The sequence below is a fragment of the Hypoxylon trugodes genome (genome assembly GCF_022578975.1).
Source record: "Hypoxylon trugodes strain CBS 135444 unplaced genomic scaffold F4822scaffold_3, whole genome shotgun sequence".
In the NCBI taxonomy this organism is placed as follows: Eukaryota; Fungi; Ascomycota; class Sordariomycetes; order Xylariales; family Hypoxylaceae; genus Hypoxylon; species Hypoxylon trugodes.
The window spans coordinates 113,763-133,729 of record NW_026250018.1 but is presented as its reverse complement, the minus strand read 5'-3'; the positions used below and the strand labels follow the sequence as shown (position 1 = coordinate 133,729).

General features: G+C 47.2%; 9 protein-coding genes across 9 annotated transcripts; 3 read left to right on the top strand and 6 right to left on the bottom strand.

Moving 5' to 3' along the window:
• The first annotated feature begins 293 nt into the window (after window positions 1-293).
• F4822DRAFT_152113 (Saccharopine dehydrogenase-domain-containing protein) lies at window positions 294-1,952 on the top strand. The gene is made up of 5 exons (XM_051453021.1): window positions 294-661; window positions 726-873; window positions 929-1,001; window positions 1,060-1,184; window positions 1,240-1,952. Exons 1-5 carry the CDS (start codon window positions 451-453, stop codon window positions 1,937-1,939), a joined length of 1,257 nt encoding a protein of 418 aa, XP_051316259.1. The 5' UTR covers window positions 294-450; the 3' UTR covers window positions 1,940-1,952.
• Window positions 1,953-2,030: 78 nt separating this feature from the next.
• F4822DRAFT_441859 (uncharacterized protein) lies at window positions 2,031-3,565 on the bottom strand (the record flags this gene model as incomplete). Its single annotated transcript, XM_051462914.1, has 1 exon — window positions 2,031-3,565. The coding sequence occupies exon 1, from the start codon at window positions 3,429-3,431 to the stop codon at window positions 2,031-2,033; it is 1,401 nt and encodes a 466-aa protein (XP_051316258.1). The 5' UTR covers window positions 3,432-3,565.
• Window positions 3,566-4,433: 868 nt separating this feature from the next.
• Window positions 4,434-5,228, bottom strand: F4822DRAFT_426330 (alpha/beta-hydrolase; the record flags this gene model as incomplete). Its single annotated transcript, XM_051460530.1, has 2 exons — window positions 4,434-4,787; window positions 4,848-5,228. The coding sequence occupies 2 exons, from the start codon at window positions 5,226-5,228 to the stop codon at window positions 4,434-4,436; spliced, it is 735 nt and encodes a 244-aa protein (XP_051316257.1).
• A 274-nt stretch (window positions 5,229-5,502) lies between these two features.
• On the bottom strand, window positions 5,503-6,476 carry F4822DRAFT_426329 (uncharacterized protein; the record flags this gene model as incomplete). The annotated part of the gene is made up of 2 exons (XM_051460529.1): window positions 5,503-5,807; window positions 5,870-6,476. 2 exons carry the CDS (start codon window positions 6,474-6,476, stop codon window positions 5,503-5,505), a joined length of 912 nt encoding a protein of 303 aa, XP_051316256.1.
• Window positions 6,477-7,091: 615 nt separating this feature from the next.
• Window positions 7,092-8,523, bottom strand: F4822DRAFT_426328 (PLP-dependent transferase; the record flags this gene model as incomplete). The annotated part of the gene is made up of 2 exons (XM_051460528.1): window positions 7,092-7,605; window positions 7,670-8,523. The coding sequence occupies 2 exons, from the start codon at window positions 8,521-8,523 to the stop codon at window positions 7,092-7,094; spliced, it is 1,368 nt and encodes a 455-aa protein (XP_051316255.1).
• A 325-nt stretch (window positions 8,524-8,848) lies between these two features.
• On the bottom strand, window positions 8,849-11,107 carry F4822DRAFT_393276 (uncharacterized protein). Its single transcript, XM_051457289.1, has 2 exons — window positions 9,999-11,107; window positions 8,849-9,929 (listed from the first exon to the last, which is right to left on the bottom strand). Exons 1-2 carry the CDS (start codon window positions 10,693-10,695, stop codon window positions 9,067-9,069), a joined length of 1,560 nt encoding a protein of 519 aa, XP_051316254.1. The 5' UTR covers window positions 10,696-11,107; the 3' UTR covers window positions 8,849-9,066.
• Window positions 11,108-13,559, bottom strand: F4822DRAFT_393275 (26S proteasome subunit P45). Its single transcript, XM_051457288.1, has 4 exons — window positions 13,256-13,559; window positions 13,133-13,195; window positions 12,234-13,043; window positions 11,108-12,173 (listed from the first exon to the last, which is right to left on the bottom strand). The coding sequence occupies exons 1-4, from the start codon at window positions 13,256-13,258 to the stop codon at window positions 11,667-11,669; spliced, it is 1,383 nt and encodes a 460-aa protein (XP_051316253.1). The 5' UTR covers window positions 13,259-13,559; the 3' UTR covers window positions 11,108-11,666.
• A 220-nt stretch (window positions 13,560-13,779) lies between these two features.
• F4822DRAFT_393270 (succinyl-CoA synthetase-like protein) lies at window positions 13,780-15,681 on the top strand. The gene is made up of 5 exons (XM_051457287.1): window positions 13,780-14,153; window positions 14,325-14,353; window positions 14,440-14,566; window positions 14,642-14,730; window positions 14,794-15,681. The coding sequence occupies exons 1-5, from the start codon at window positions 13,987-13,989 to the stop codon at window positions 15,381-15,383; spliced, it is 1,002 nt and encodes a 333-aa protein (XP_051316252.1). The 5' UTR covers window positions 13,780-13,986; the 3' UTR covers window positions 15,384-15,681.
• A 424-nt stretch (window positions 15,682-16,105) lies between these two features.
• Window positions 16,106-18,984, top strand: F4822DRAFT_393260 (MFS general substrate transporter). Its single transcript, XM_051457286.1, has 8 exons — window positions 16,106-16,714; window positions 16,781-16,806; window positions 16,865-16,964; window positions 17,023-17,306; window positions 17,361-17,419; window positions 17,533-17,802; window positions 17,862-18,162; window positions 18,221-18,984. Exons 1-8 carry the CDS (start codon window positions 16,568-16,570, stop codon window positions 18,768-18,770), a joined length of 1,737 nt encoding a protein of 578 aa, XP_051316251.1. The 5' UTR covers window positions 16,106-16,567; the 3' UTR covers window positions 18,771-18,984.
• Window positions 18,985-19,967: the final 983 nt, after the last annotated feature.

Below are 19,967 nucleotides of genomic sequence, written 5' to 3'. Positions count from 1 at the left end.
ACCCTAGGAAATTTGAGGCCAGTGTTGTAGTACCCAGGAATTCATATTACAGCGACCCTTTTAATGGATTTGGCGGTATTCGGACTGCTGAAGCAATTCACTAACCAAGCCGACATACCTGAAAAAGCCCAGTAACTAGGCCACTGTCTACCCCAGCTATCACGTCATTGTTAATGACTTAGAGCTCATCCTCAGCAGCCAGAAATCAGTAATTCGATGGATCGTAGTATAAATAATTCTAACGTTCCAATCCAATACTCGCATGGATTAAAACAGAACGGGATAACCATAGACGACAAGTTTGAACATAACACAACACGTAACCATTAGCCCGGCGCGGCATCATGTAGCCCGCCGCTAGAAGAACTATTAAATAGACCAATACCCGCTAATAAAGATAGGATCGACTACGCATTAGATGATTCAGACCCGCCTGGCAAGAAAGATACCATGGGAGCGACAGTGGAAGAACGAAGAAAGCCAAGAAAATATGATACCCTACTTCTCGGAGCCTATGGATACACGGGGTCACTGACGGCGGAATATATTGTCCAACACTTTCCGACCGGTCTGAAATGGGCCATTGCTGGTAGATCCAGATCTAAGTTGGAAACTCTTGCCAAGAGGCTGAGGGACTTGGAGCCGGAGCGCTTGCAACCTGGTGAGTTGACTCGTTGAAGTCCATTCGCAGTATTGAATCAAGCTAACTTGAGATGGGTGCAAAGAAATCGAGGTGATTTCTCTGGATGATCGTAGTCAAGTCGATTCAATTATCAAAGATACCAAGGTCTGCATTAGTGTCGTGTTGTACTGGCAAGTCGGAGAAGTGGTAGTAAAGTCTTGTATTGCGAATGGCACGGATTATATTGATGTGTAAGTCTACCTAGGTATTCATATTCAGTTGTCCATCCTACTAATCCGTGTTTAGGGCAGGAGACATACCACTCCTCCAAACATTCATCGAGAAGTATCATGAGGCAGCTGTAAACGCTGGAGTTGCTGTGAGTATACTTCGCCTCGAATCTAGGAAGCGACCATTTGATTAATCGGTCTCAACAGCTTATCCACGTCTGTGGAGCGTTTACTGCACCGCAAGACCTTCTCGCATGGGCGACAGCGCGGGAATTAGCCCAGAAGACATCAAGAACAACGAAGGAAGTGATTTTATCTAACACAAGTCTTGCGTAAGTAGGTATTCAATTACATATATCGCTGTGGTCGCTAATAAAGACGATGTAGTCTCTCCCCTAGTGGGGGAACCGTTGCGACAATGATGGCTGGAAGTAGCTTCGACCCCCAGGCTGTTCAAGAGTCAAAACAACCCTGGGCATTATCCCCAATCAAGGGAACGCAACTTTCAACTCCAACAAACGCCCTAGGCATACGCCGTGACCCCGTCCTTGGTCTGTTGGCCGCATCATCAATTAGCGCCATCCAAAACCAGGCATTGGTGCATAGGACCTGGGGTCTGCTGCAAGGTACCAGCCAGGACTATGGTCCAAATTTCCAGTATAACGAGTACAATAAAGTCTCGTCTACCATCGCGGGGCTATTAAGCATGCTAGAAACCGCGCTTCTAAGCGCTTTTCTTGAAGTTGGCCCGCTCCGGCGTATCGCGAAGTTATTCCTCCCAGCTCCCGGCGATGGACCCGACATCGAGAAGACGCGACATGACCGGGTGAAGTTCGAAGCCGTAGCTATTGCCGATACGTATGGCGACGATAACGAACCTCCTCGCGCGTATGGAAGTTTTTCGTATCCCTCTGGTGCATATTTCGTCACTGCGCTTTTCTTGGCCGAGGGAGCTGCGTCGTTGCTTTATCATAGACGCTTGGAGAACGATGTCGCGGGCGGTTGTCTTACCCCGGCGTTTCTAGGCGATGATCTTCTGGATAGGATTCGGGCGGCGGGTGCGACTTTTCAAGTCAATTTAGTCTGAAAATTGTAGTCGTGCAGTTAGTAGGTGACTTTGCTTAACACAAATGAATTACATGATTCGATGCTTACCTGTTACTCTCTTCTTAGGTGATCTAGTGGTTACCTTTCTCACCGTCGCACGATCGGTCCAGTTCTTGCATGTAAGAGGCAACCCTTCTCATAATCCAGCCGGATTGGATGGCACCCGGAGTTCCTGAGTCCGCGTTGTCGTCCACCGCTCCTGGTCTGGGATCTTCGGAGTATCCTAACCGCAACTCGTCGGAGACCATGCACTTCCCCGGGGAGAAGGAGAATTGAATGCACGTCGGTATGCTGTCGCACGCAATTTGGCAGTTCTCAAAGGAGAATTGAGCTATTCGTTCTTCAGGGGAAAGACCGATTCTTTTTCCGTCTGAAAATCTCTTGAAAGACACGTCGCTATATTCTGTTCCAAATGATAGATTGTCCCAGCTTCTGCGCCTGGCTTGAATCTCGGGGTATACCAAACGCTTGAAGATGTCGCGATAGTGGAGAAGGTCCTCGGCGTGATCCCTACGAAGTCTCTCTTGTTCAAATTGCCACATTTTGGAAAATTCCGCACCGGACATACGGTGGAAGGTCAACGGCGCGGAGCATTGTGGTCGCTGGTCTGATTTTAATGTGTTCCACTCAAATGTGGCAAGGTTATCTCCTTGCAAATATGGAAACGTCCAGACCAAGTCTATTCCCTCCTCTTTCAGTGCTTTTCCTGCGATCATATCCCCTATCCACTCCCCTGCCCATTGCTCCTTAGTATATCGATGCCATTCTTTGTGATGCCCTCTCCAGTACTTGGATATCTTCTTTATCGCAGGGTTACTTAATGCAAATGCTGGCCCTCCGTGAGCAAAGAGAACATCGCCAATATGCATATGGCTCCCAAGATAATAAGGTCGTTCTGCGTCAAACTTGGATAAGTAGTCCAACAAGTTCTGCCATAATATGTATGTATCCGCCTCGATGAAGATAAACCACTTCGCATCTGGTCTATGCTTAGCGGCTCGGTCGATCATTGGAATGAATTTCCACGTGTTGGGTCCCTGGTGTTGATCTTCGGCCACTCTCTCTGGTCCGCTTTTCAATGACTTTGATTCTTCTCTCGTTCTTATGTGAAGTTGGTTGTATTGGTCAACTTCCTGTATTGTGTTCTTTAGCGCATCGTCGACTTGATCTAAGATGTCGTGTACATGGTGGCCTTCTATCTCCTCTTCCACATCTGAGTAAATCACATAGTCTGGGATGCATTTAAGAACAGTATTGAAGAGAGTTGGTAGTTTCCTGTGGGCCTCGGTCGAGTCGGTTCGGATAACTACGAGAATATCGGTCTGTGATCTTGATTTCGGGCAAGCGGGAGCAGTGGGTCGAGAAAGGTGAATAGGTGATGTCAATACGGCTGAATAGCAATTGCAATATAGAATGATCAACCAAAGAAAGGCAATCGGAATCAAAGCTGTTCGGACGTTGTGTGAATACATGGTTCCTAAGCCGCTGAGTTTCTATACAACCTCGACAGACAACCTCGAGAACTTCAAATAACTATACTCATTGCTATGCCTCGACAACATATCTACGTACCAATGTACTTAAGGTACCTACCTACCTAATGTAGGTAGGTATATATCGATGGATGCTGTATCCAGAAAATTTAGGCAGACACATTTCGGGTCCCACGTCTATGGTACTCCACATATGTCTCGAAACGTGGTGCAGAATATCTAGGTAGTATAGGTAAGTTCAAACATGCATCGCCACTGAAGCTATTCCATCAATAGTATAGATTCCTTATTCGTTGGTTTGTTTCAGCCGCAGATAGCCTATTGCAATCATTAATTCTTGTGGACTTCACTTCAAAGGAGTTGGGGGTTGGACAAAACTCGGCAAATTAAGGTAAACTCTTGATACATGGGTTTCTAAGCGATATGTTGGCAAGGTCGGGAGTCTTCGGGTTTAACTTCTGGAGATCAACTTCTGCTATATCATTACCTAATTAATACTATATCTATTGCAAGGGGACCTACACGTGTAAATTAGGGCGACGATCAACTACGAATAAGGAATTTGCGGGTTCGACTATTAATACAACGTACGGCGTATCGTGCTTCGACCGGAGTTACGGCCGACGGACTTCCAACTATTTGCTGATTATAACCGTCGGCCGTAGTGAACGATTTCCGTTTAAACCATATGGATTGGTAAGCTGAGTATGGAGGTTTACTATAATATTACAGCCTAGATTCGTTTCTGCACCTGCTGCTTATTGTGGCCGAGTGTTCGTAAAGTCGTATCAACCTATTCTTAATAATAATAATCAAAAGAGAACACCGAAGGAGGTGCCGCCAGCAAGCTTGGCAGACACGTTGTAACCACCCTGCAAGGCTTTCCATCCACCACAGCTTTTCGGGAACGCCAATACAAACTCGAAACCAAACCGAGCTCTCGTTTGTGGACTCTTTAGGTTCAGTAAGACCACCTACAATTTAAACTACCAACTTTTGACTCAATATTTCTTCCATTTTCGTTATAGCTGCAACAAGCTCATCTGGCACACTTAGGAATGGAGAATGGCCGGATTTCAATGTCGTAGTAACGGGTTCAGGCCCTAACTGTGCTGCCATGTCTTGCTGGATTTGCGGAGGCAATATTTTATCTTCTGAGCAGAAGATATATCCGCAAGGTATGCCTTCAGACCAAGGCTCGTATTCCGATTCTCCTTCGAAAAGAACGGCTGAAGTATACGAAACGTTTTGAGCCATTGCCGATTGGCTTTCTTCGTCGAGGTCGTGGTAGGCGACACTCGCCAACATCTCCTGACGGAGAAATATCCGATCTCCCTGATTTTAATAAATTAACACAACATGAATATGACGGATATATGGAAATGTTAAACTAACTTGAACATCCATCCATGGTGGAGGTTCGCTATCGTTTAATCGAGCTAGAGATTTCCCGCGGGGAAGCATAAACGCCGTCATATAAATAACGCCACTGACGTTATCGAATCCAGCAACGGCATTGCTACCAGAAACTCCACCCGAAGAGTGACACAAAATGAGCACTTTCTTTCCATCATCCCTGAAACGAGATAGGACACTTCGAATCGCAGCAATATCGTCCGGTAAGCCAGGGAGTGGAGTTACGGTGCTACCTATCGAAGGCAACTTGACGTGTTCAGCTGTGTATCCTACCGCACGAAGCTTTTCTATCAATGGGTTGTACCTAGCGGAGTCCACCCACGAGCCCTGGGCGATGATAATAGCCGGCTTTTGAGACATTTTCGTACTATCGTTAGAAATAGAAGGGGGCTTGCTACGCCGAAATTCCCATCGAAAGGAAACAGCGCGCCCTCAAAGCTTTATAACTATCAGAGCTCCCGTTGTCCTAAGGCATTATTAGAGGTACGCCGTTCATTATAACTAAAACTAGAACTAAGATACGTGATCATAACTAATAGGAAACCTACAGAACGCCGTAAGCCCGGCACCGTTCGGACATATCATCTTACACCGAGCCTCGAATCTTATTACTCGATTTAACACTCCGTATCGCTTAAAATGAACCATATAATGCGACGAAACTAGTGACACCAATAGCAAACATTGCCGAACCGTAATACCTAGATCCTGAAGAGGGTTTTTCACTCCCGGCGGCAACATTATCTGCCCGAATACACGAGAGCTGAACTTGTGGCAAAGTGCCATCTGGGGCTTTAGCGCGCGTGTTGTATCCCCAAAGCGTCAACACTGGCCAGGCTTGCTTGATGGCGTTATTCCAAGCCGTTTGGTCCCCAGCATCATGACTGTCCGAAGCTGTGACATATACTTCCGTTCCATTGACGGAGTTAAGAGGAAGTTCTATATGTATTGTAAGTACATCCTTCAATTGCGACAAGATAATGAAACTAATGGCTACTTACGTTGCACTTGGAAATTAGCGGTGTTGACCGAACTTCCACAACTCGATGGTGTTGATGGCGGAGTTCCATAGCAATCCTCGCTCCCGGGGAACTTCTTCGCATAAGCCTGCTGTAAGTCCGTGATGCATTGCGACGAAAGGTATCCGCACGTTCCGTTATCCTTAGTCGACGAATCCTCCTGTGGAGCATTGGGGATCACTGCTACACATATCTTCCAAGTGGTTTCATCTAAGGCCGATTGGTTTGTGAAAGCTGATTGAATGCTATCCGGAGCCTTGAGGAAGATGCTGGTACCAGTGAACGTCTTACCGGTGGCGTTGTTTGGATTGAGCGTCTGAGAATCAGGTACATCGCTGCTGACGTTCACGGACAATGTCCAACCATCGACCTGTGAACTCGGCCACTTCTGGGATATGTCATATCCAATCACCGAGAAAGTTCCGGTTGCATTTGGTTGTGCAAGATTCCGTTCCCATGTTTCCCGGTCGAATTGTACGGCGTTACCATTAACCAACGTCCCGCCTCCCGGCCATCCTGGGAGAGCCGTGACCCCCGCGAGGAGATCGAAGACAAAAAGCGCGCTCGTAGTTGTGAATTGGCTGCGCATTCTCGCTGAACTTTATTTCATGAAGGCGTGGAGAGAATATCCTGTAGCTGCGTACCTGTACACTCGGCTAAGTTTATTTATAAGTCAAAGACAATGGAGATTCCTATTTTAATCAAGTCACACATATACGAAGGTATGGTCACGACGTGGTACGATGACGCAGACTGGGTCTCCAATATGCATCTTGAACCAATCTTGGAGTTGTACCTGTGATGAATATCCTTGCTTCGATGATCGACCTCATGATCAAATACCCCGAAGCATTGGTTGGCGGAGGAAAGACGGGAATGTATGCGGGGCGCAATGATGCTTGTTTCATATTTCCCCGGATTAAGCTACCCTTGACCGCTACTATGTAATTCCATTGGTTTTCCAGGATCCAGGAATTCAACATTCCGATGCTGTTTAACAAGCTAATGTGGTGTACTCAATGCCGTCAGCTGCGGAATGTCTCGGTACTCCGATGAGAAACCTCGCAAGTAAGACAGAAGAACGCCTCTTCGTATATCTACCCGATCCTCCTTTTCCTTTTATTATCCCTGTCCAACAGCTTGTGCTCGGTATTACAGAATTGTCTCTTCTAATTTCAACCCCTTTCTTAGATGATCCCACATGTCATTCTTTTGCGCGCTCGATCGTTTTTGCTAACCTCTGAATGGCCTCAACCAGAACTTGTTCTTCGTTCCACGCCCAGCAAAGTCTAGTCCCCCGATTGAAAGTGACATGCGCTCTCTTGAGACTTTCAGGATCCCCTTTCACCGTGAAAAGTTCTCCCGATGCGATCCTTAGGGAAAACTCGTCGCGACCAATACGGATGACATCGGCAGCTGTGGGAAAGGCCTCATCGTATGGGTAGTCTATATATAAGAAAAAACCACCAGCTAATTGAGTACGAACATCGCTGTCCTTATCGTCTTTAGCTCGAATTTCGTAAGGGTTTCCAGTTGATATCTTGATTCCAAGTGGATAGAGGTAGGTCTTGATTGCATCTACAAGAGCATTATACCTTTTTCGATATATTGGGATCAAGGTGTTTTGCACATGGTCTTCTAGAACACCAGAAACTAACATGTCGTCAAGTAAGTAAGAAGTGTATTGTGATTGACAACCACCAGAATGCGTCGCTCCTCTAAAACACAAGTCATTAGGTAAGAATGTCTATGGCGCAATTGGGGAAAGATAATTGCACTTACGTTGTAGATAAATCGTAGATGAAGTTGGGTGCTGCTTCACACCATCCAGCTCGAAGGCCAGGGGCAGCCAACTTTGAGAATGACCCATTGCTCACAGTGTTGCCCCATTCACTGATTCCAGGCGTCTGTCTGTCGATATCAATTAACCTTGGTGGTAATTCCAAGTCTTTGTGTGGAATAGTGTCATCCGCCGGCCAGGCAAGAAAGTCGTAGACATCATCTGCGATAAGAAGAATATCGTACTTGCGAGCCAGCTCGACCAAGGCTTTACGGTGGTGTAACGACATTGTCTTGCCGCTAGGATTTGACAATGTGGGAACCACGTATAACGCATACTTGTAAAGCTTCCTATATCCGTGACTTTCGAGTTTCGTTGAAGGGACGTCGACTCCTGGGGTATTATCGGCGTGTTTCCTTTCTTCTTCGTCTATTCGAGCTTGTAAGAACTCTAGATCGATCCCTTCATCATCCTCGGGGACACCTTGCATCTTTGGACCCAAACCGGCGTCTAGAAAAGATTGAAGTGCAAGAAAATAGGTAGGTTCCACAAGGAACATACGGCGTGTATATAATGGGTCGGTAAACTTCTGCAGTATCGCAATAAGTGCTCCGGACGCCCCGTTGGTGATGATAACGCGATCCCGAGTAATGGGGCTGGAGGCGGACTTGTACTTTTGAGTGAGCCAAGCACCAACATGATCGCGAATATCATCTTCGCCATGATCGGGTCCGTATGTCAAAGCCCAATCAGATTTTTCAGGTTTTAATAAGACTTTTTGGGATGCGACAGCTAGTTTATCTGCTGCTTGTAGACGCGGCGTCGGCCGACCGATTAAAAGGTCAATTGGAGCCATCGTTGGAGACCCCTCCACAGCGAACTCGACATTCATCGTCCAGGAAACTGAAATTTTCGTTCAAAATCGAAATCTTTTATCGTGTTGAAATGAAGCATACTTAGGAACCTAATCTCAGGAAGATAGTAATGTAGGCGGAAGCCACAGTAGAAATCCGGACTACTGGCCTTATAAAAGGTATCGTCCATCTCCGAGGGACGGACTCCAAATCCGAGCTAGCCTAAGATGAACATCCGGTGAACATTCTATATCGGCAGCTAATAACTTTTAATAATTCAAGTGATATCTCTTGTATAATCACAAAAATGAAATCTGTAAGGTACGCGATTTATCCACAACCTTTCGATTATAAATGGGGTCAATCATATTGTTGGTTTCTTAGAATCCCCTCACCACGGAAAACAACTATGGTATAAGATGCAATTATCTCAACGTATTTTTAAAGCCTCGTAATCTAACTGCTCAATGTCTAAGTACGTTATTACTCATTCTACTCATTATCGTCACCTCCTATCTCTGTTTATAACCTAAAACCTCATCAACTCAACCAAATCTCACATGACCTTTCTCATCACCTGGATTGGGATTTAAATATTGTCCTTGCTGTTGTTGCTGTTGGTCCGGTGGGGGCGCTAAATCGCCTGGAGTAGGTTGATTGCCAAGTTCCTTCATAACACCTTCATCTGCGCCTTTGCCCTCGGCCGCTTTCAACACCTCGGATAACTGTCTTGCGCCTTCGGGCCATAGTACGATTGCTTCTTCTTTCTTGCCGCTAGGCTTTTCGGTGCCGGAGTTGGGCTTGGGTCTACCGCTGTTGTCTGGAACTTCACCCTTTAATATCTTATCCACGCTAATCTTGTCAACGCCATAGAATGCGGCGTTAGCATCCGGTCGCTGTACGACGACTGTGCCGTCGACTTGTACGCCACCATATAGACCGCGTGTCTTCATGTAGCTCCAAACAGGTTTGCCGCTCTTTCCCAATGCGGCTTCAACTCCCGTGCCTGCCCCGATAGGTCCAGCCGCAACTGCGACTTCCCCGCCCAAGCTTAGGCGTGGGCGCGCAAATGCATCAACGGCTGCGGGCGTGTTAAGTACGCAGATGCAATCGTAGATATCGAGTCCGGCCATAACTCCCGCGCCTAATGTGTGAACGAGGAAACCTGCAGGTGGCGACCAGCGGCCATCTGGCAACCGTGCAACCACGAGCCCAGAGCCGCCGGCGCCGGATATGTGGAACCCGGTCCGGAACGTTGTGAAAATGGCAAGACCTTTAGCATTGGCGATAACAGGCTGTGGGATTTTGACGAGTGCCTTGGACTTGCCACTCGGTCCAGAAGATGACGAAGAGGAGCTCGGACGACTCGATGAAGGAGTGGATGATGTTGTCGCGTAGAAACCATCCTCTGAAAATAAGATGAATATTAGCTCTCTTCTCTTATATACGGCTTAGAAAAGGGTGGTAAGAAACGTACTACAGAAACTCTTTAGAATTCTTGCTGCCTTGTCGCATTCCTTGTCCATAGTAGTGGGCCAAAAAGCCTCTGATCCGAGCTTGTTCGTTAACTTGTTAATCGGGACACCGGCCTTGATGCCCCATTCGTACAATTTACGACCGAAACCAGATTTCGACGAGGAAGGTGATGGTGGCGCCGCGCTCGTTGTGGGCGGATGTTGTTGAGCATGTTGATCCGCTGCCGCATACGGCACTGAGGCTTCTGTGGGAGGAGGTGCAAACTGCGGTACTGACTGTCCTCCTTGCGCAGAGACGGGGCGCGGTGGAAGAGCCGGTAGCTTTTCGTCGGTCGCAACAACACCGGCCCCACCTCCAGACTCTTCGTAGCTCGGTGGGGGGAGATAGTTCGGGTCATTTGGAGGAGGACCTGGCGGAGGAGGTGGAAAGTATTGCTGGTCGGTGTTGGCTGGTGGCGGACCTGGAGGAGGGGGATATTGGTCGTAGGTTTGGTTTGTGGGAGGGGGACCGGGTGGAGGAGGAGGGTAGTATTGAGAATCATTGCCGGAAGACGGCGGAGGACCCGGAGGTGGAGGATATTGAGCATGTTGATTTTGATTAGCCTGAGGTGGATGCGATGGGGCCGATTCGCCGGAGAGTTCGGCGTAATAATTGGGATTGTCGCCTGGGAGAGGCGAGTGGCTTGGGTGTGCGCTCATTGCTACTGATACCGATTTGCCTGAATATGAAGAGTTGAATAGCTTCTGGAGCTAGTTTGGGTGAAGCTGTGTTCGGGTTATAAGTAAGGGGGAAATCCCTTAGAGATACAAGATATTCTATGTTAGATTAAACGTAAGAAAATAACAAAATAGTATGAAGTAAAGATGGAAGAGTCTCGAATATGAGGCCGAGTAATAAGTCGCAAACCGCGATAGGAAAAAAGACTGAACCTGACTCAATCGAGATTCCGCGTGTAAAATGTGGCTTAGAATATTAGATGATTAGGATATTATTGGACGATAGCTTTTTGGGACAAGCTTGTTTTCAAGATATGAATTAGAAACCTGTTGAAGTTAGGTAGCGAGAGGTAGCCGAGGTGTTATTTCGTATAATACGTTACGGTTTGTATGATGGAAATAGTAGAAAATGATGGAGGGGGGAAAAAGTTATGGGCTGATGTCATCGCCACACTTGAGCTATAATATTGATAGGCGCAGCTTCTAATACCGACATTAATTGGTTACACACTTATCCAACGCCGCCCACCTGCCTGATATCCAACGGATTGGGTATGCACCTACCCACCTTAGTTAGTGGGAACGTTGAAGCTAAGCTAACCTGGAAGCTTCTGAGGCGAAGTTCTTGTTCTAGCAATGGAAGCTGCAGTCGGGCATATCCGGGATATGGTATTATGCAGCACTATGCTTCATTTTCTTGACGAATACTGCTAAGGAAAAGGTATGAGAATGAAACCAAACGTTATGGCGTAATAATCATAGCGTTGTGAATAAGACAAGCGATGGAAATAATCCATATCTCAAGGGGAAAACGAGAATATTTGGCGGTGGGGAACAGTAGCTAATGTCTCCTATTATCATCTATTTCCATCCCGTATCCCGCAGACGCGCGTCCGCCACCACCGGTGGTTTCCCTCCTCTTCATGATCCCTAGAATACAATACGTGATACTATTACAAGTACAGACCCTCGGGCTCGCCCTCTTGCTTGGTACGAAGAACTCTCTCTCTCGCCGCCCTGAAATCGGCCATCTGCACCCGCATACGACGTTCACGTAGAGCCATCAAACCAGCCTCGGAACATATGGCCTTGATATCAGCTCCAGATAAATCATCCTTCTGGCTGATGAACTCATCCAGGTCAACATCCTCGTTGAGACTCATCTTGCTCGTGTGAAGGTTGAAGATCTTGCGCTTCGTGTTCTGGTCTGGGTTCTCGAAGAGGATCTTACGATCGATTCGGCCGGGTCGAATCAATGCGGGGTCGAGTGTCTCGATCTTGTTGGTTGCCATGATAACCTTGACATCACCACGATCGTCAAAGCCGTCTAGCTGATTGAGTAGCTCCAACATGGTTCGTTGCACCTCACGCTCACCACCGGATGTCGAATCGTATCGTTTCGTTCCGATGGCATCGATTTCGTCGATAAACACAATCGAGGGCGCATTCTCTGCAGCGACCTGTAGAACTATTATTAGCATAGGATTCAATAACTACCTTTGATATTATCATGAACATACCTGGAAAAGCTGTCTGACAAGTCGAGGACCGTCACCAAGATACTTCTGGATCAGCTCACTTCCAACAATACGTAAGAATGTAGCAGATGTTTGGTTGGCGACCGCTTTCGCCAGTAGCGTCTTTCCGGTTCCCGGAGCACCGTAGAGGATAACACCCTTGGGTGGCTTGATACCCATCTCTTCGTACAGCTCGGGGTGTAATAAGGGTAGTTCGACGGATTCTCTCACTTCCTGGATCTGCTGTTCCAAACCACCAATGTCGGCGTATGACTCGGTTGGGGCCTTGTCGAGTTTCATGACATTGACGGCTGGGTCCGTGTCATCGGTAAGAACGCCGACAATAGAAACGCTCTTGTGATGCAACAACACGGATGCGCCTGGCTCTAGCAAATCCTTGTCTACGAAGCTCATGATGCTAACATAGTATTCGGGACCAGTTGTGCTGGAAACAATAGCGTGATCGTCATCAATCATTTCCTCTAGAGTGCCAACGCCCATTGGGCTACCACGCATGTCATCGACTCGGCCACGCTCGTCAGCCATCCGATCAGGGGCGTCGAGATCGGGTGCCGGGCCAGTGTTGTCCTTGGCAGCCTTCGCTTTTCGTAGACGTTCCTGGTTCTCGACAAATTCTTCTTCGAGTAATAGATGGTCATGGATTCGTTGCATTCGAAGTAGGCGAAGCTTGCATCGGCTGGTCGGGTAGACTGCGGGAAGCTTGGCGGCAGCCGAAGTACCAGCAGCCTTTCTCTTCTTGCGACCGATGCGGGTGGTTGGGCGAGGTGGTGGTTCGTACTTTGGCTTCTCCTTCTGTTGAAGCAAGATTGGTAAGCAACTGGATTCGAGAGGCTCACGAAGATAGCGAGCGATGCAATAACACCAAATAAATGATAACATACCTTCTTGTCCTTCTCATCTCGACCATCTTGGCCGGGGCCACCCATACCAGATTGATTTTGTCCCTAAGCATAATGTTAGCAGCGCGTAGATGTAGCTTAGATGTAAATATGATATCCACTTACCATCTTGACAAGCTATTGCCTGGATGGGTGTGAGGTGATGTAAGGCGATTGGTGATAAGGCTGGTTTACGTCGAAGTAAGAATTTTACGAATTAAATAGATACGAGCGACACACTAACGAAAGAGTGGTAGGCCCACGATGGTGAGGCGACCCGGGAATACCAACAAATGGATGATGTTGATAACGAAGGAAGTATGTTTTTTCGTCGAGATTGAATGTTTAACGACGAGGCGAACTAATTGAGAGTTGAAGGTTCGGAGCTCGTTGTAACTGCTCGCTGGTTTACCTAGTACTTACTTAATTGGATCTAGCGCCAACATTAGGCGTCCAAAAGGAAACGCGTTGCATAGGCATGGGCAAGTGAATTACATAAGGGACGACTTAGGTAAGCTGGTGCTAGAAAACGTCGGGATGTACCGGCGTTTCTAACCCGACTAGCCCGGTAAAATACAAGGTTTACCAGGGTCGTCACATTACATAATACGGCGCATGTGGCCTGTGCATGTGCAGCTACTGGGTTACTACTGGGTAAGTGTCGGTTTGAAGTTTGCGGTATTACAACGGTGCAATTAACTTTTTGATAGACGTTGTAGCTTGAACTCTTTTTTTTTCTTTCGAGTTTACATCATCGTAAATAACTCTTTCACCCCTTACCACTTCTTTACCTCCTAACAAGCTATTCATCTGTTGGAAGCTTCTCGACAGCTTCCTATAGGTCAATTGCTACAACCATGCAAGCTTTCTCTCGACATTTGCGGCCGGGTGCCGCCGTTTTGCGCCAACTCTCTCGACGAGCCTATAGCTCTACGACTTCTCCTTATTCCCAAACGATCGATAACTTGCGCATTAACGCCGACACCAAGGTTATCTTCCAGGGCTTCACCGGAAAGCAGGGAACGTAAGCGACCCTAATCCTCTCGAGGGGATTCTATCCCAGCACTCTACACCGTCAAGGACTTGGATCGAGTTATTTATTCGATTTTCACATGCTTGGCATGCCTTGACATATTATTCTATATACCCTATAAAAGAACACAAGGGACTTGTGCTGATCGTCGAATGCTCACAGTTTCCACGCCCAACAAGCTATCGAATATGGTAAACACACCTTATACCTCACCTCCAAGCCTACGAATATCCTTATGCGAAGAGAAACAAAGAATCTAATGGGGTTACATGAATAGGAACCAAGGTCGTAGGAGGCACAAACCCCAAGAAAGCTGGCCAGGAACATCTAGGTCTTCCCGTCTTCGCCAATGTTGGTGAAGCTGTGAAGGAGACTGGCGCAAGTGCCACTGCCATCTTTGTGCCGTAAGTGTCGAATACTAGTTTGAAGCAGGGGGTTCTGAGGACAAGAGGCGCTGATCACATCTGGCTCATATACAGTCCCCCTCTAGCCGCCGCAGGTATTGAGGAAGCCGTCTCTGCCGAAATTCCTCTAGTGGTTTGCATTACCGAGGGTATTCCCCAGCATGGTACGTCTTAGATTGTGGTGCTAGAAGAATTAGGCCAGGGTTATTCCTAACAGTCATTTAAAGACATGGTTCGCATTACCGATATCCTCAAGTCTCAGTCTAAGACCCGTCTCGTCGGCCCTAACTGCCCCGGTATCATCGCTCCCGGCCAATGTAAGATCGGTATCATGCCCGGTTTCATTCACAAGCGCGGTCGCATCGGTATCGTCTCTCGTTCCGGTACTCTCACCTACGAGGCCGTCAACCAAACCACCCAGGCCGGCCTTGGTCAGTCTCTCGTTGTTGGTATCGGTGGTGACCCCTTCAGCGGTACTAACTTCATCGACTGCCTTAATGTTTTCTTGAAAGATGAGGAGACAGACGGTATCATCATGATTGGAGAAATTGGTGGATCAGCTGAAGAAGATGCTGCTGATTTCCTCAAGGCCAACAACACTGTCAACGGTGGCAAGCCCGTTGTCAGCTTCATCGCCGGTATCAGCGCGCCCCCGGGACGACGAATGGGTCACGCCGGTGCTATCGTATCTGGTGGTAAGGGTGGTGCTGACTCCAAGATCAAGGCCTTGGAATCTGCTGGTGTTGTGGTAGAACGCTCGCCTGCTGGTCTAGGACGAGCTATGAGGGAGGCCTTTGTTAAGCGGGATCTACTATAGGCGACTTGTCTCTCATCGAGATAGAAAGGGGCAGCATTTAGATATCTTGCGGACCTAGACGGGTATAATCTGTTGCGAGTCAACAAGGTCAGGTATATGTGTAATGCTGCGTTCGCAACAAAACAGCTGTTGAAACAAGTGGCGCGGTTGGCAGAACTGAGCTGCATTTGTTGCCAGGAGAGTATCCTGTGTGTTTTTTACTTAACTCTACGATAGACGGAGAAGGCGGACGGCGAATAGTGCATTGTATCTTGTTGTATTTGTCTCCCCAACAATCCGACATGACTTTGAATACCTACTATTATGTGTATTCGGTGACTTGTGTTCTAGAACTTAGTATCATTTTCAGGGCTCCATGAGAGCATAATGTACAAGCACGTTTTGACGAGATACCTTGGTATCAGGCACCATATTAGACTAGGGTATAAGAATTAAGATGAAATCTCAGTGTGAATCTAAATCCCAGGTAGGTAGGTAGGTAGTCAGCTATTATATAAACATTTTATCGCCGATACTATACCGGTATAACTGCCTAGCTACTCACCTATCTATAAATCAAGCATTTAAGTGGCTGTCTATTGGAGGGCATCTTAGGGCAACCCCCTTTATTGATGGGTGTTAAAATGGTGTCAATCGGGAAACCATGCGCAAATCTTTTCAATCCTATATATTCAGCCAATTAACTGCTAGAGAAGATAATCAAGACATACCTCCTTTCTGTCGGCCCCTTTCAATAATCTACCGCAACTCGCTAGCTTTACACCGAGGTTATGAGTAGGTGCTAATGAAGGGTAGCCCCCAACTCCCCTGGTCTCGACCCCGCAGGAATATTTCATTAGCGATCAAGATGCTATAGATATATAACTGCCGTATAGAATCCGGGGTCTCCGCATTCCTCTAATAGCAAGAAGTTGGGGTAGTTGTCGTGATAGGTAGGTGGGTATATCCACATCTGGAACGTGAAGGTCAAAACTTGGACGAATCTGGGATGGATTGATGGGACCGATGTTACACGCTATGGGAGACGCGTGGATGATCATTGGCATATATCTAGAGCGACGACAGGGTTGTACTTCGAGTGACGCAGTAAACACTACATTAATTTTAATGTTGGAAGTCGGCTTTCCTCTTGTTGTATCTTGTGAACTTCTCTCTTCGAAAGATCACGTATCGCGCCCACGATCATGTCGACAGACGAAGAAAAGCTCGCGGTGAGCTCAGTGGATGATCAGAAACCTGAAATAGGGCACAAGGAAGAGCTTGAGATTGTGCCGATAGAACAAGAAGCAGTTGAAGGAGCTTATCATGTCAATTTGAGCTGGAGATCATGGGTAAGAATTAGAGAAGCTGGCAATATCTGGGGAACCCTATACGCTGACAACTTGGCGATCATGTAGCTTGTGGTATTCATTACCTGCTTCGCGTGGGTTCAAGGGGGCATTGATCTGTCTTCGTCATTCTATGCTGACTATAGTATACAGAGTTACAGCCCAGGTATTCGTCGTGGTGGCCGCGGGCTCTGTGATAGCCTTCATCATTCGTGATCTAGGAGATGCTTCAATAGCCGGCTGGGTCATTCAGGTACTTGGCACTACTGCTCTCGCTCGCTAATGTCATGAAGCTAATAGAGAATTCATAGGGTCCGCTGCTCATGCAATCTGTGCTTTCGCCGATAGTCGGGCGTCTATCTGATGTGTTGGATAGAAAGTACCTGGCAGCGATACCGCCGTTGATCGCCTTCGTAGGAGCCGTAATATCCGCCAAAGCAACATCAATGAGCATGCTTATAGGCGGTGGTGTACTCATTGGAACTACGCTGTCCACGATATCTATCGTACAGGCCATTCCTTCCGAGATCTTACCCCTGAAGTATCGTGCACTTGCGAACGGCTTTGCCTTTGTTGGAGGAGCTGTTGGTGGGCTGTAAGTTCATATGCTCGTTGAATAATTGCTTGAGCGAGAAGCTAAAGGAATTAGGATCGGCTCTCTCGGCGCCGGCGCAGTCACAAACGTCAATACCGGCGGATGGCGGTATAGTGAGTCTTTCCATTCTAAAAAGTTCCTTCCATAAATTGTCGGGCATTGCCCTTGAACTCCTGATTGGACGTCGAATAAATCGGTAGAGGCGGTCGTTAATCTATTATTTTAGTCTTCTGGATCCAAGCTGTGTTCCACGGCGTCACGACGTTGGGCCTCCTCTGTTTCTACTGGCCGCCAAAGCATATCGAATACCCCAAAATGTCACTGAAAGATTATATATGGGCTTGTGATCCGATTGGGTCTACATTATTTGTTAGCAGTACGACTCTTCTACTTCTCGCGCTCGACTGGGCTGGAGGGGCCTATACTTGGTCGAGTCCTCATGTTGCTGTACCACTGAGTCTAGGTCTGGCGCTGTTGGTTGGGTTTGGTCTCTATGGTGAGTAAATAGTCGATACCCGGAAAAAAAGGCGATGAACTGACAGCAAACACCACTAGAATGGAAAGGTCGATCCGATGGTCTAGTTGCACATGTATTTTTCAGGCAGAACGCCAACTTTGCTTACTCGGTCTTCGGTTTCGCGGTGGAAGGTTGGATCTTTTACAGCGCTGTTAACTCGGTTGTGCCACAGATCGCACTTAACTTGGGGTTTGAGAGCGACTCCTGGCATATCTCGGTGCGACAATTGAGTTATCAGTTGCCCGTTCTCTTCGCCTCGGTCCCCATTACTTGGTATGCTACGCGATATAAGGATCTACAAGTCCCTCTGCTCTTTACCTTTACGATATTCCTCGTCGTGTAAGTGTCTCATCATGATATGAGTTTGGTATGAACATTTGACTGATAAGTAGACCAGAACCATCTGTTACGCTTGTATCCAGCCAACATGGAGTTCCGCGCAACTAGGAATTAACGTTCTTTCAGGAATCGGTCAAGCAGGACCTCTTATGCTTCTTGTAGCTGCCATACAGTTTACGGCGCCTCACGCCTTTTTGTCAACGGCAACAGGACTTGGCTTCTCAGCACGAGCCATCGGTGGAGCTTTCGGGTCCGCTGTCCTCAATGCTATTATCAATGGGCGGTTGAGCAGCCACTACGCGGCGGGAGTTGGCAGTGCAGCCGTAAATGCGGGACTTCCTTCGAGTAGCGTGCCGGCATTGATAGAGGCACTGGATGCTGGAAATATAGGATCGGGGGTTGATGATGCGACACCAACGATTTGGGCTGCAGCCGTCGAAGCAAGCAGGTCGGAATACGCCCACGCCTACCGTTTAGCTTGGGCGAGTGTCATCCCTTTCGTCGTACTAGCCATCGTTGCTGTTGCATTATTGAAGGGCGTCAAGGAATTGATGACGGAGAAGGTTGAGGCTACTGTTGAACATGTCGAGCATACTGAGCATGCTTAATTATGATGGAAGGGTACGCGTTTTAGATGCTCATTGTGTGGTTTGGTATGAGCAATTGATGTTATTTTTCTTAGGTTTAGAATTTCGGTCGGAGAGGATAAGAATTCGCTGTTATCCACCCACAGCTTGTCGCTAACGACTGATATGGCGTCGAAATGGCCTGGAACCCCGCTATAATTATGGTGGGTTGTAGAGCGTCGCTCCTTGAAAGTACTGTGCCTAGGTACCTATAGTGGTTGGATAGCACGACGAATAGAGATACCCGACACTTGCAAGCACCGATCATATTCGCTAGTTTTTAGCATCAATAGACCCAAAGCTCTCTATACTTACAGAACATTATAACAATCACCTTCCCTATTACCGGTTCCACAAGTGCCTGTATGTGAGTCTTACGGTCAATGCACTGCGCCTTAATAACATCATGTATAAAATATTTATAGTTAAGGTTATCTCATCATTGGCCTATCGAACTATTAACTCATTGCAGTGCACAGTTAGACAGCAATAGCACTATAGTCCAGGCACTTCCCAATTGGTAACTGGCCCTTAATCTAATTGGCTCATTTGTTATGAGATATGCTCCGGAAGGCACCCGCTGTAGCACGCTATAATTTTAGCGCTATGTCCCCCAGAATTACGACCCCTTCACCGTATTGGTCGTCGTATTGCAATACGCGTATCTACGACCTATTTTTCGGCAGCATAGATCGCGGGGGATCAGAACATTCCAGGCGAGCTATTCGATCTACTGTTACATCACATATATCCCCACCAAATCCTATCCAGATTGGTTGGCGACGTTGCTAATGTAGGTATTCGTATATCTCTTATTTCGTACCTGACATGGCATTAGGTACGAACCGACCCTGCAACGTAGTCTACTAACATCGCAGTAAACCTGATTATTCGTATGTTTTCCCTGCCATGCTCAAAAGTAACATCAAGTTAACATGATGCGAGATGTGACGTGACGTCTGAAGAATATGTCAAAGAGTATAGACAGTTAAGATGGATTTTCGTATTTGCTAAGGATTTTACTTGGCGAGGTAGACGTTAAGTAGTATATTACGGGTGTCATGTCTTGTAACTACTCGTAATCATCAGCATAGTCTCATAGATCGTAGAGATCAACTTATTGCGATGAAGCCAATTCACCAGATTGCGGTGCTCACGGGCCTGCTTACCACTTCAGTG

Coding starts and splice junctions, on each gene's coding strand:
- F4822DRAFT_152113 (XM_051453021.1), top strand. CDS start 451: ATGGGAGCGACAGTGGAAGAACGAAGAAAGCCAAGAAAATATGATACC. Junction 662..725: donor GCCGGAGCGCTTGCAACCTG/GTGAGTTGACTC, acceptor ATGGGTGCAAAG/AAATCGAGGTGATTTCTCTG. Junction 1,185..1,239: donor TTATCTAACACAAGTCTTGC/GTAAGTAGGTAT, acceptor AAGACGATGTAG/TCTCTCCCCTAGTGGGGGAA.
- F4822DRAFT_393276 (XM_051457289.1), bottom strand. CDS start 10,695: ATGAGCGCACACCCAAGCCACTCGCCTCTCCCAGGCGACAATCCCAAT. Junction 9,930..9,998: donor AATTCTAAAGAGTTTCTGTA/GTACGTTTCTTA, acceptor TCTTATTTTCAG/AGGATGGTTTCTACGCGACA.
- F4822DRAFT_393275 (XM_051457288.1), bottom strand. Junction 13,044..13,132: donor GAGATGAGAAGGACAAGAAG/GTATGTTATCAT, acceptor TTGCTTCAACAG/AAGGAGAAGCCAAAGTACGA. Junction 12,174..12,233: donor TTGTCAGACAGCTTTTCCAG/GTATGTTCATGA, acceptor ATAGTTCTACAG/GTCGCTGCAGAGAATGCGCC.
- F4822DRAFT_393270 (XM_051457287.1), top strand. CDS start 13,987: ATGCAAGCTTTCTCTCGACATTTGCGGCCGGGTGCCGCCGTTTTGCGC. Junction 14,154..14,324: donor TTCACCGGAAAGCAGGGAAC/GTAAGCGACCCT, acceptor GAATGCTCACAG/TTTCCACGCCCAACAAGCTA. Junction 14,731..14,793: donor CGAGGGTATTCCCCAGCATG/GTACGTCTTAGA, acceptor AGTCATTTAAAG/ACATGGTTCGCATTACCGAT.
- F4822DRAFT_393260 (XM_051457286.1), top strand. CDS start 16,568: ATGTCGACAGACGAAGAAAAGCTCGCGGTGAGCTCAGTGGATGATCAG. Junction 17,420..17,532: donor TACCGGCGGATGGCGGTATA/GTGAGTCTTTCC, acceptor CTATTATTTTAG/TCTTCTGGATCCAAGCTGTG. Junction 18,163..18,220: donor TTTACGATATTCCTCGTCGT/GTAAGTGTCTCA, acceptor TAAGTAGACCAG/AACCATCTGTTACGCTTGTA.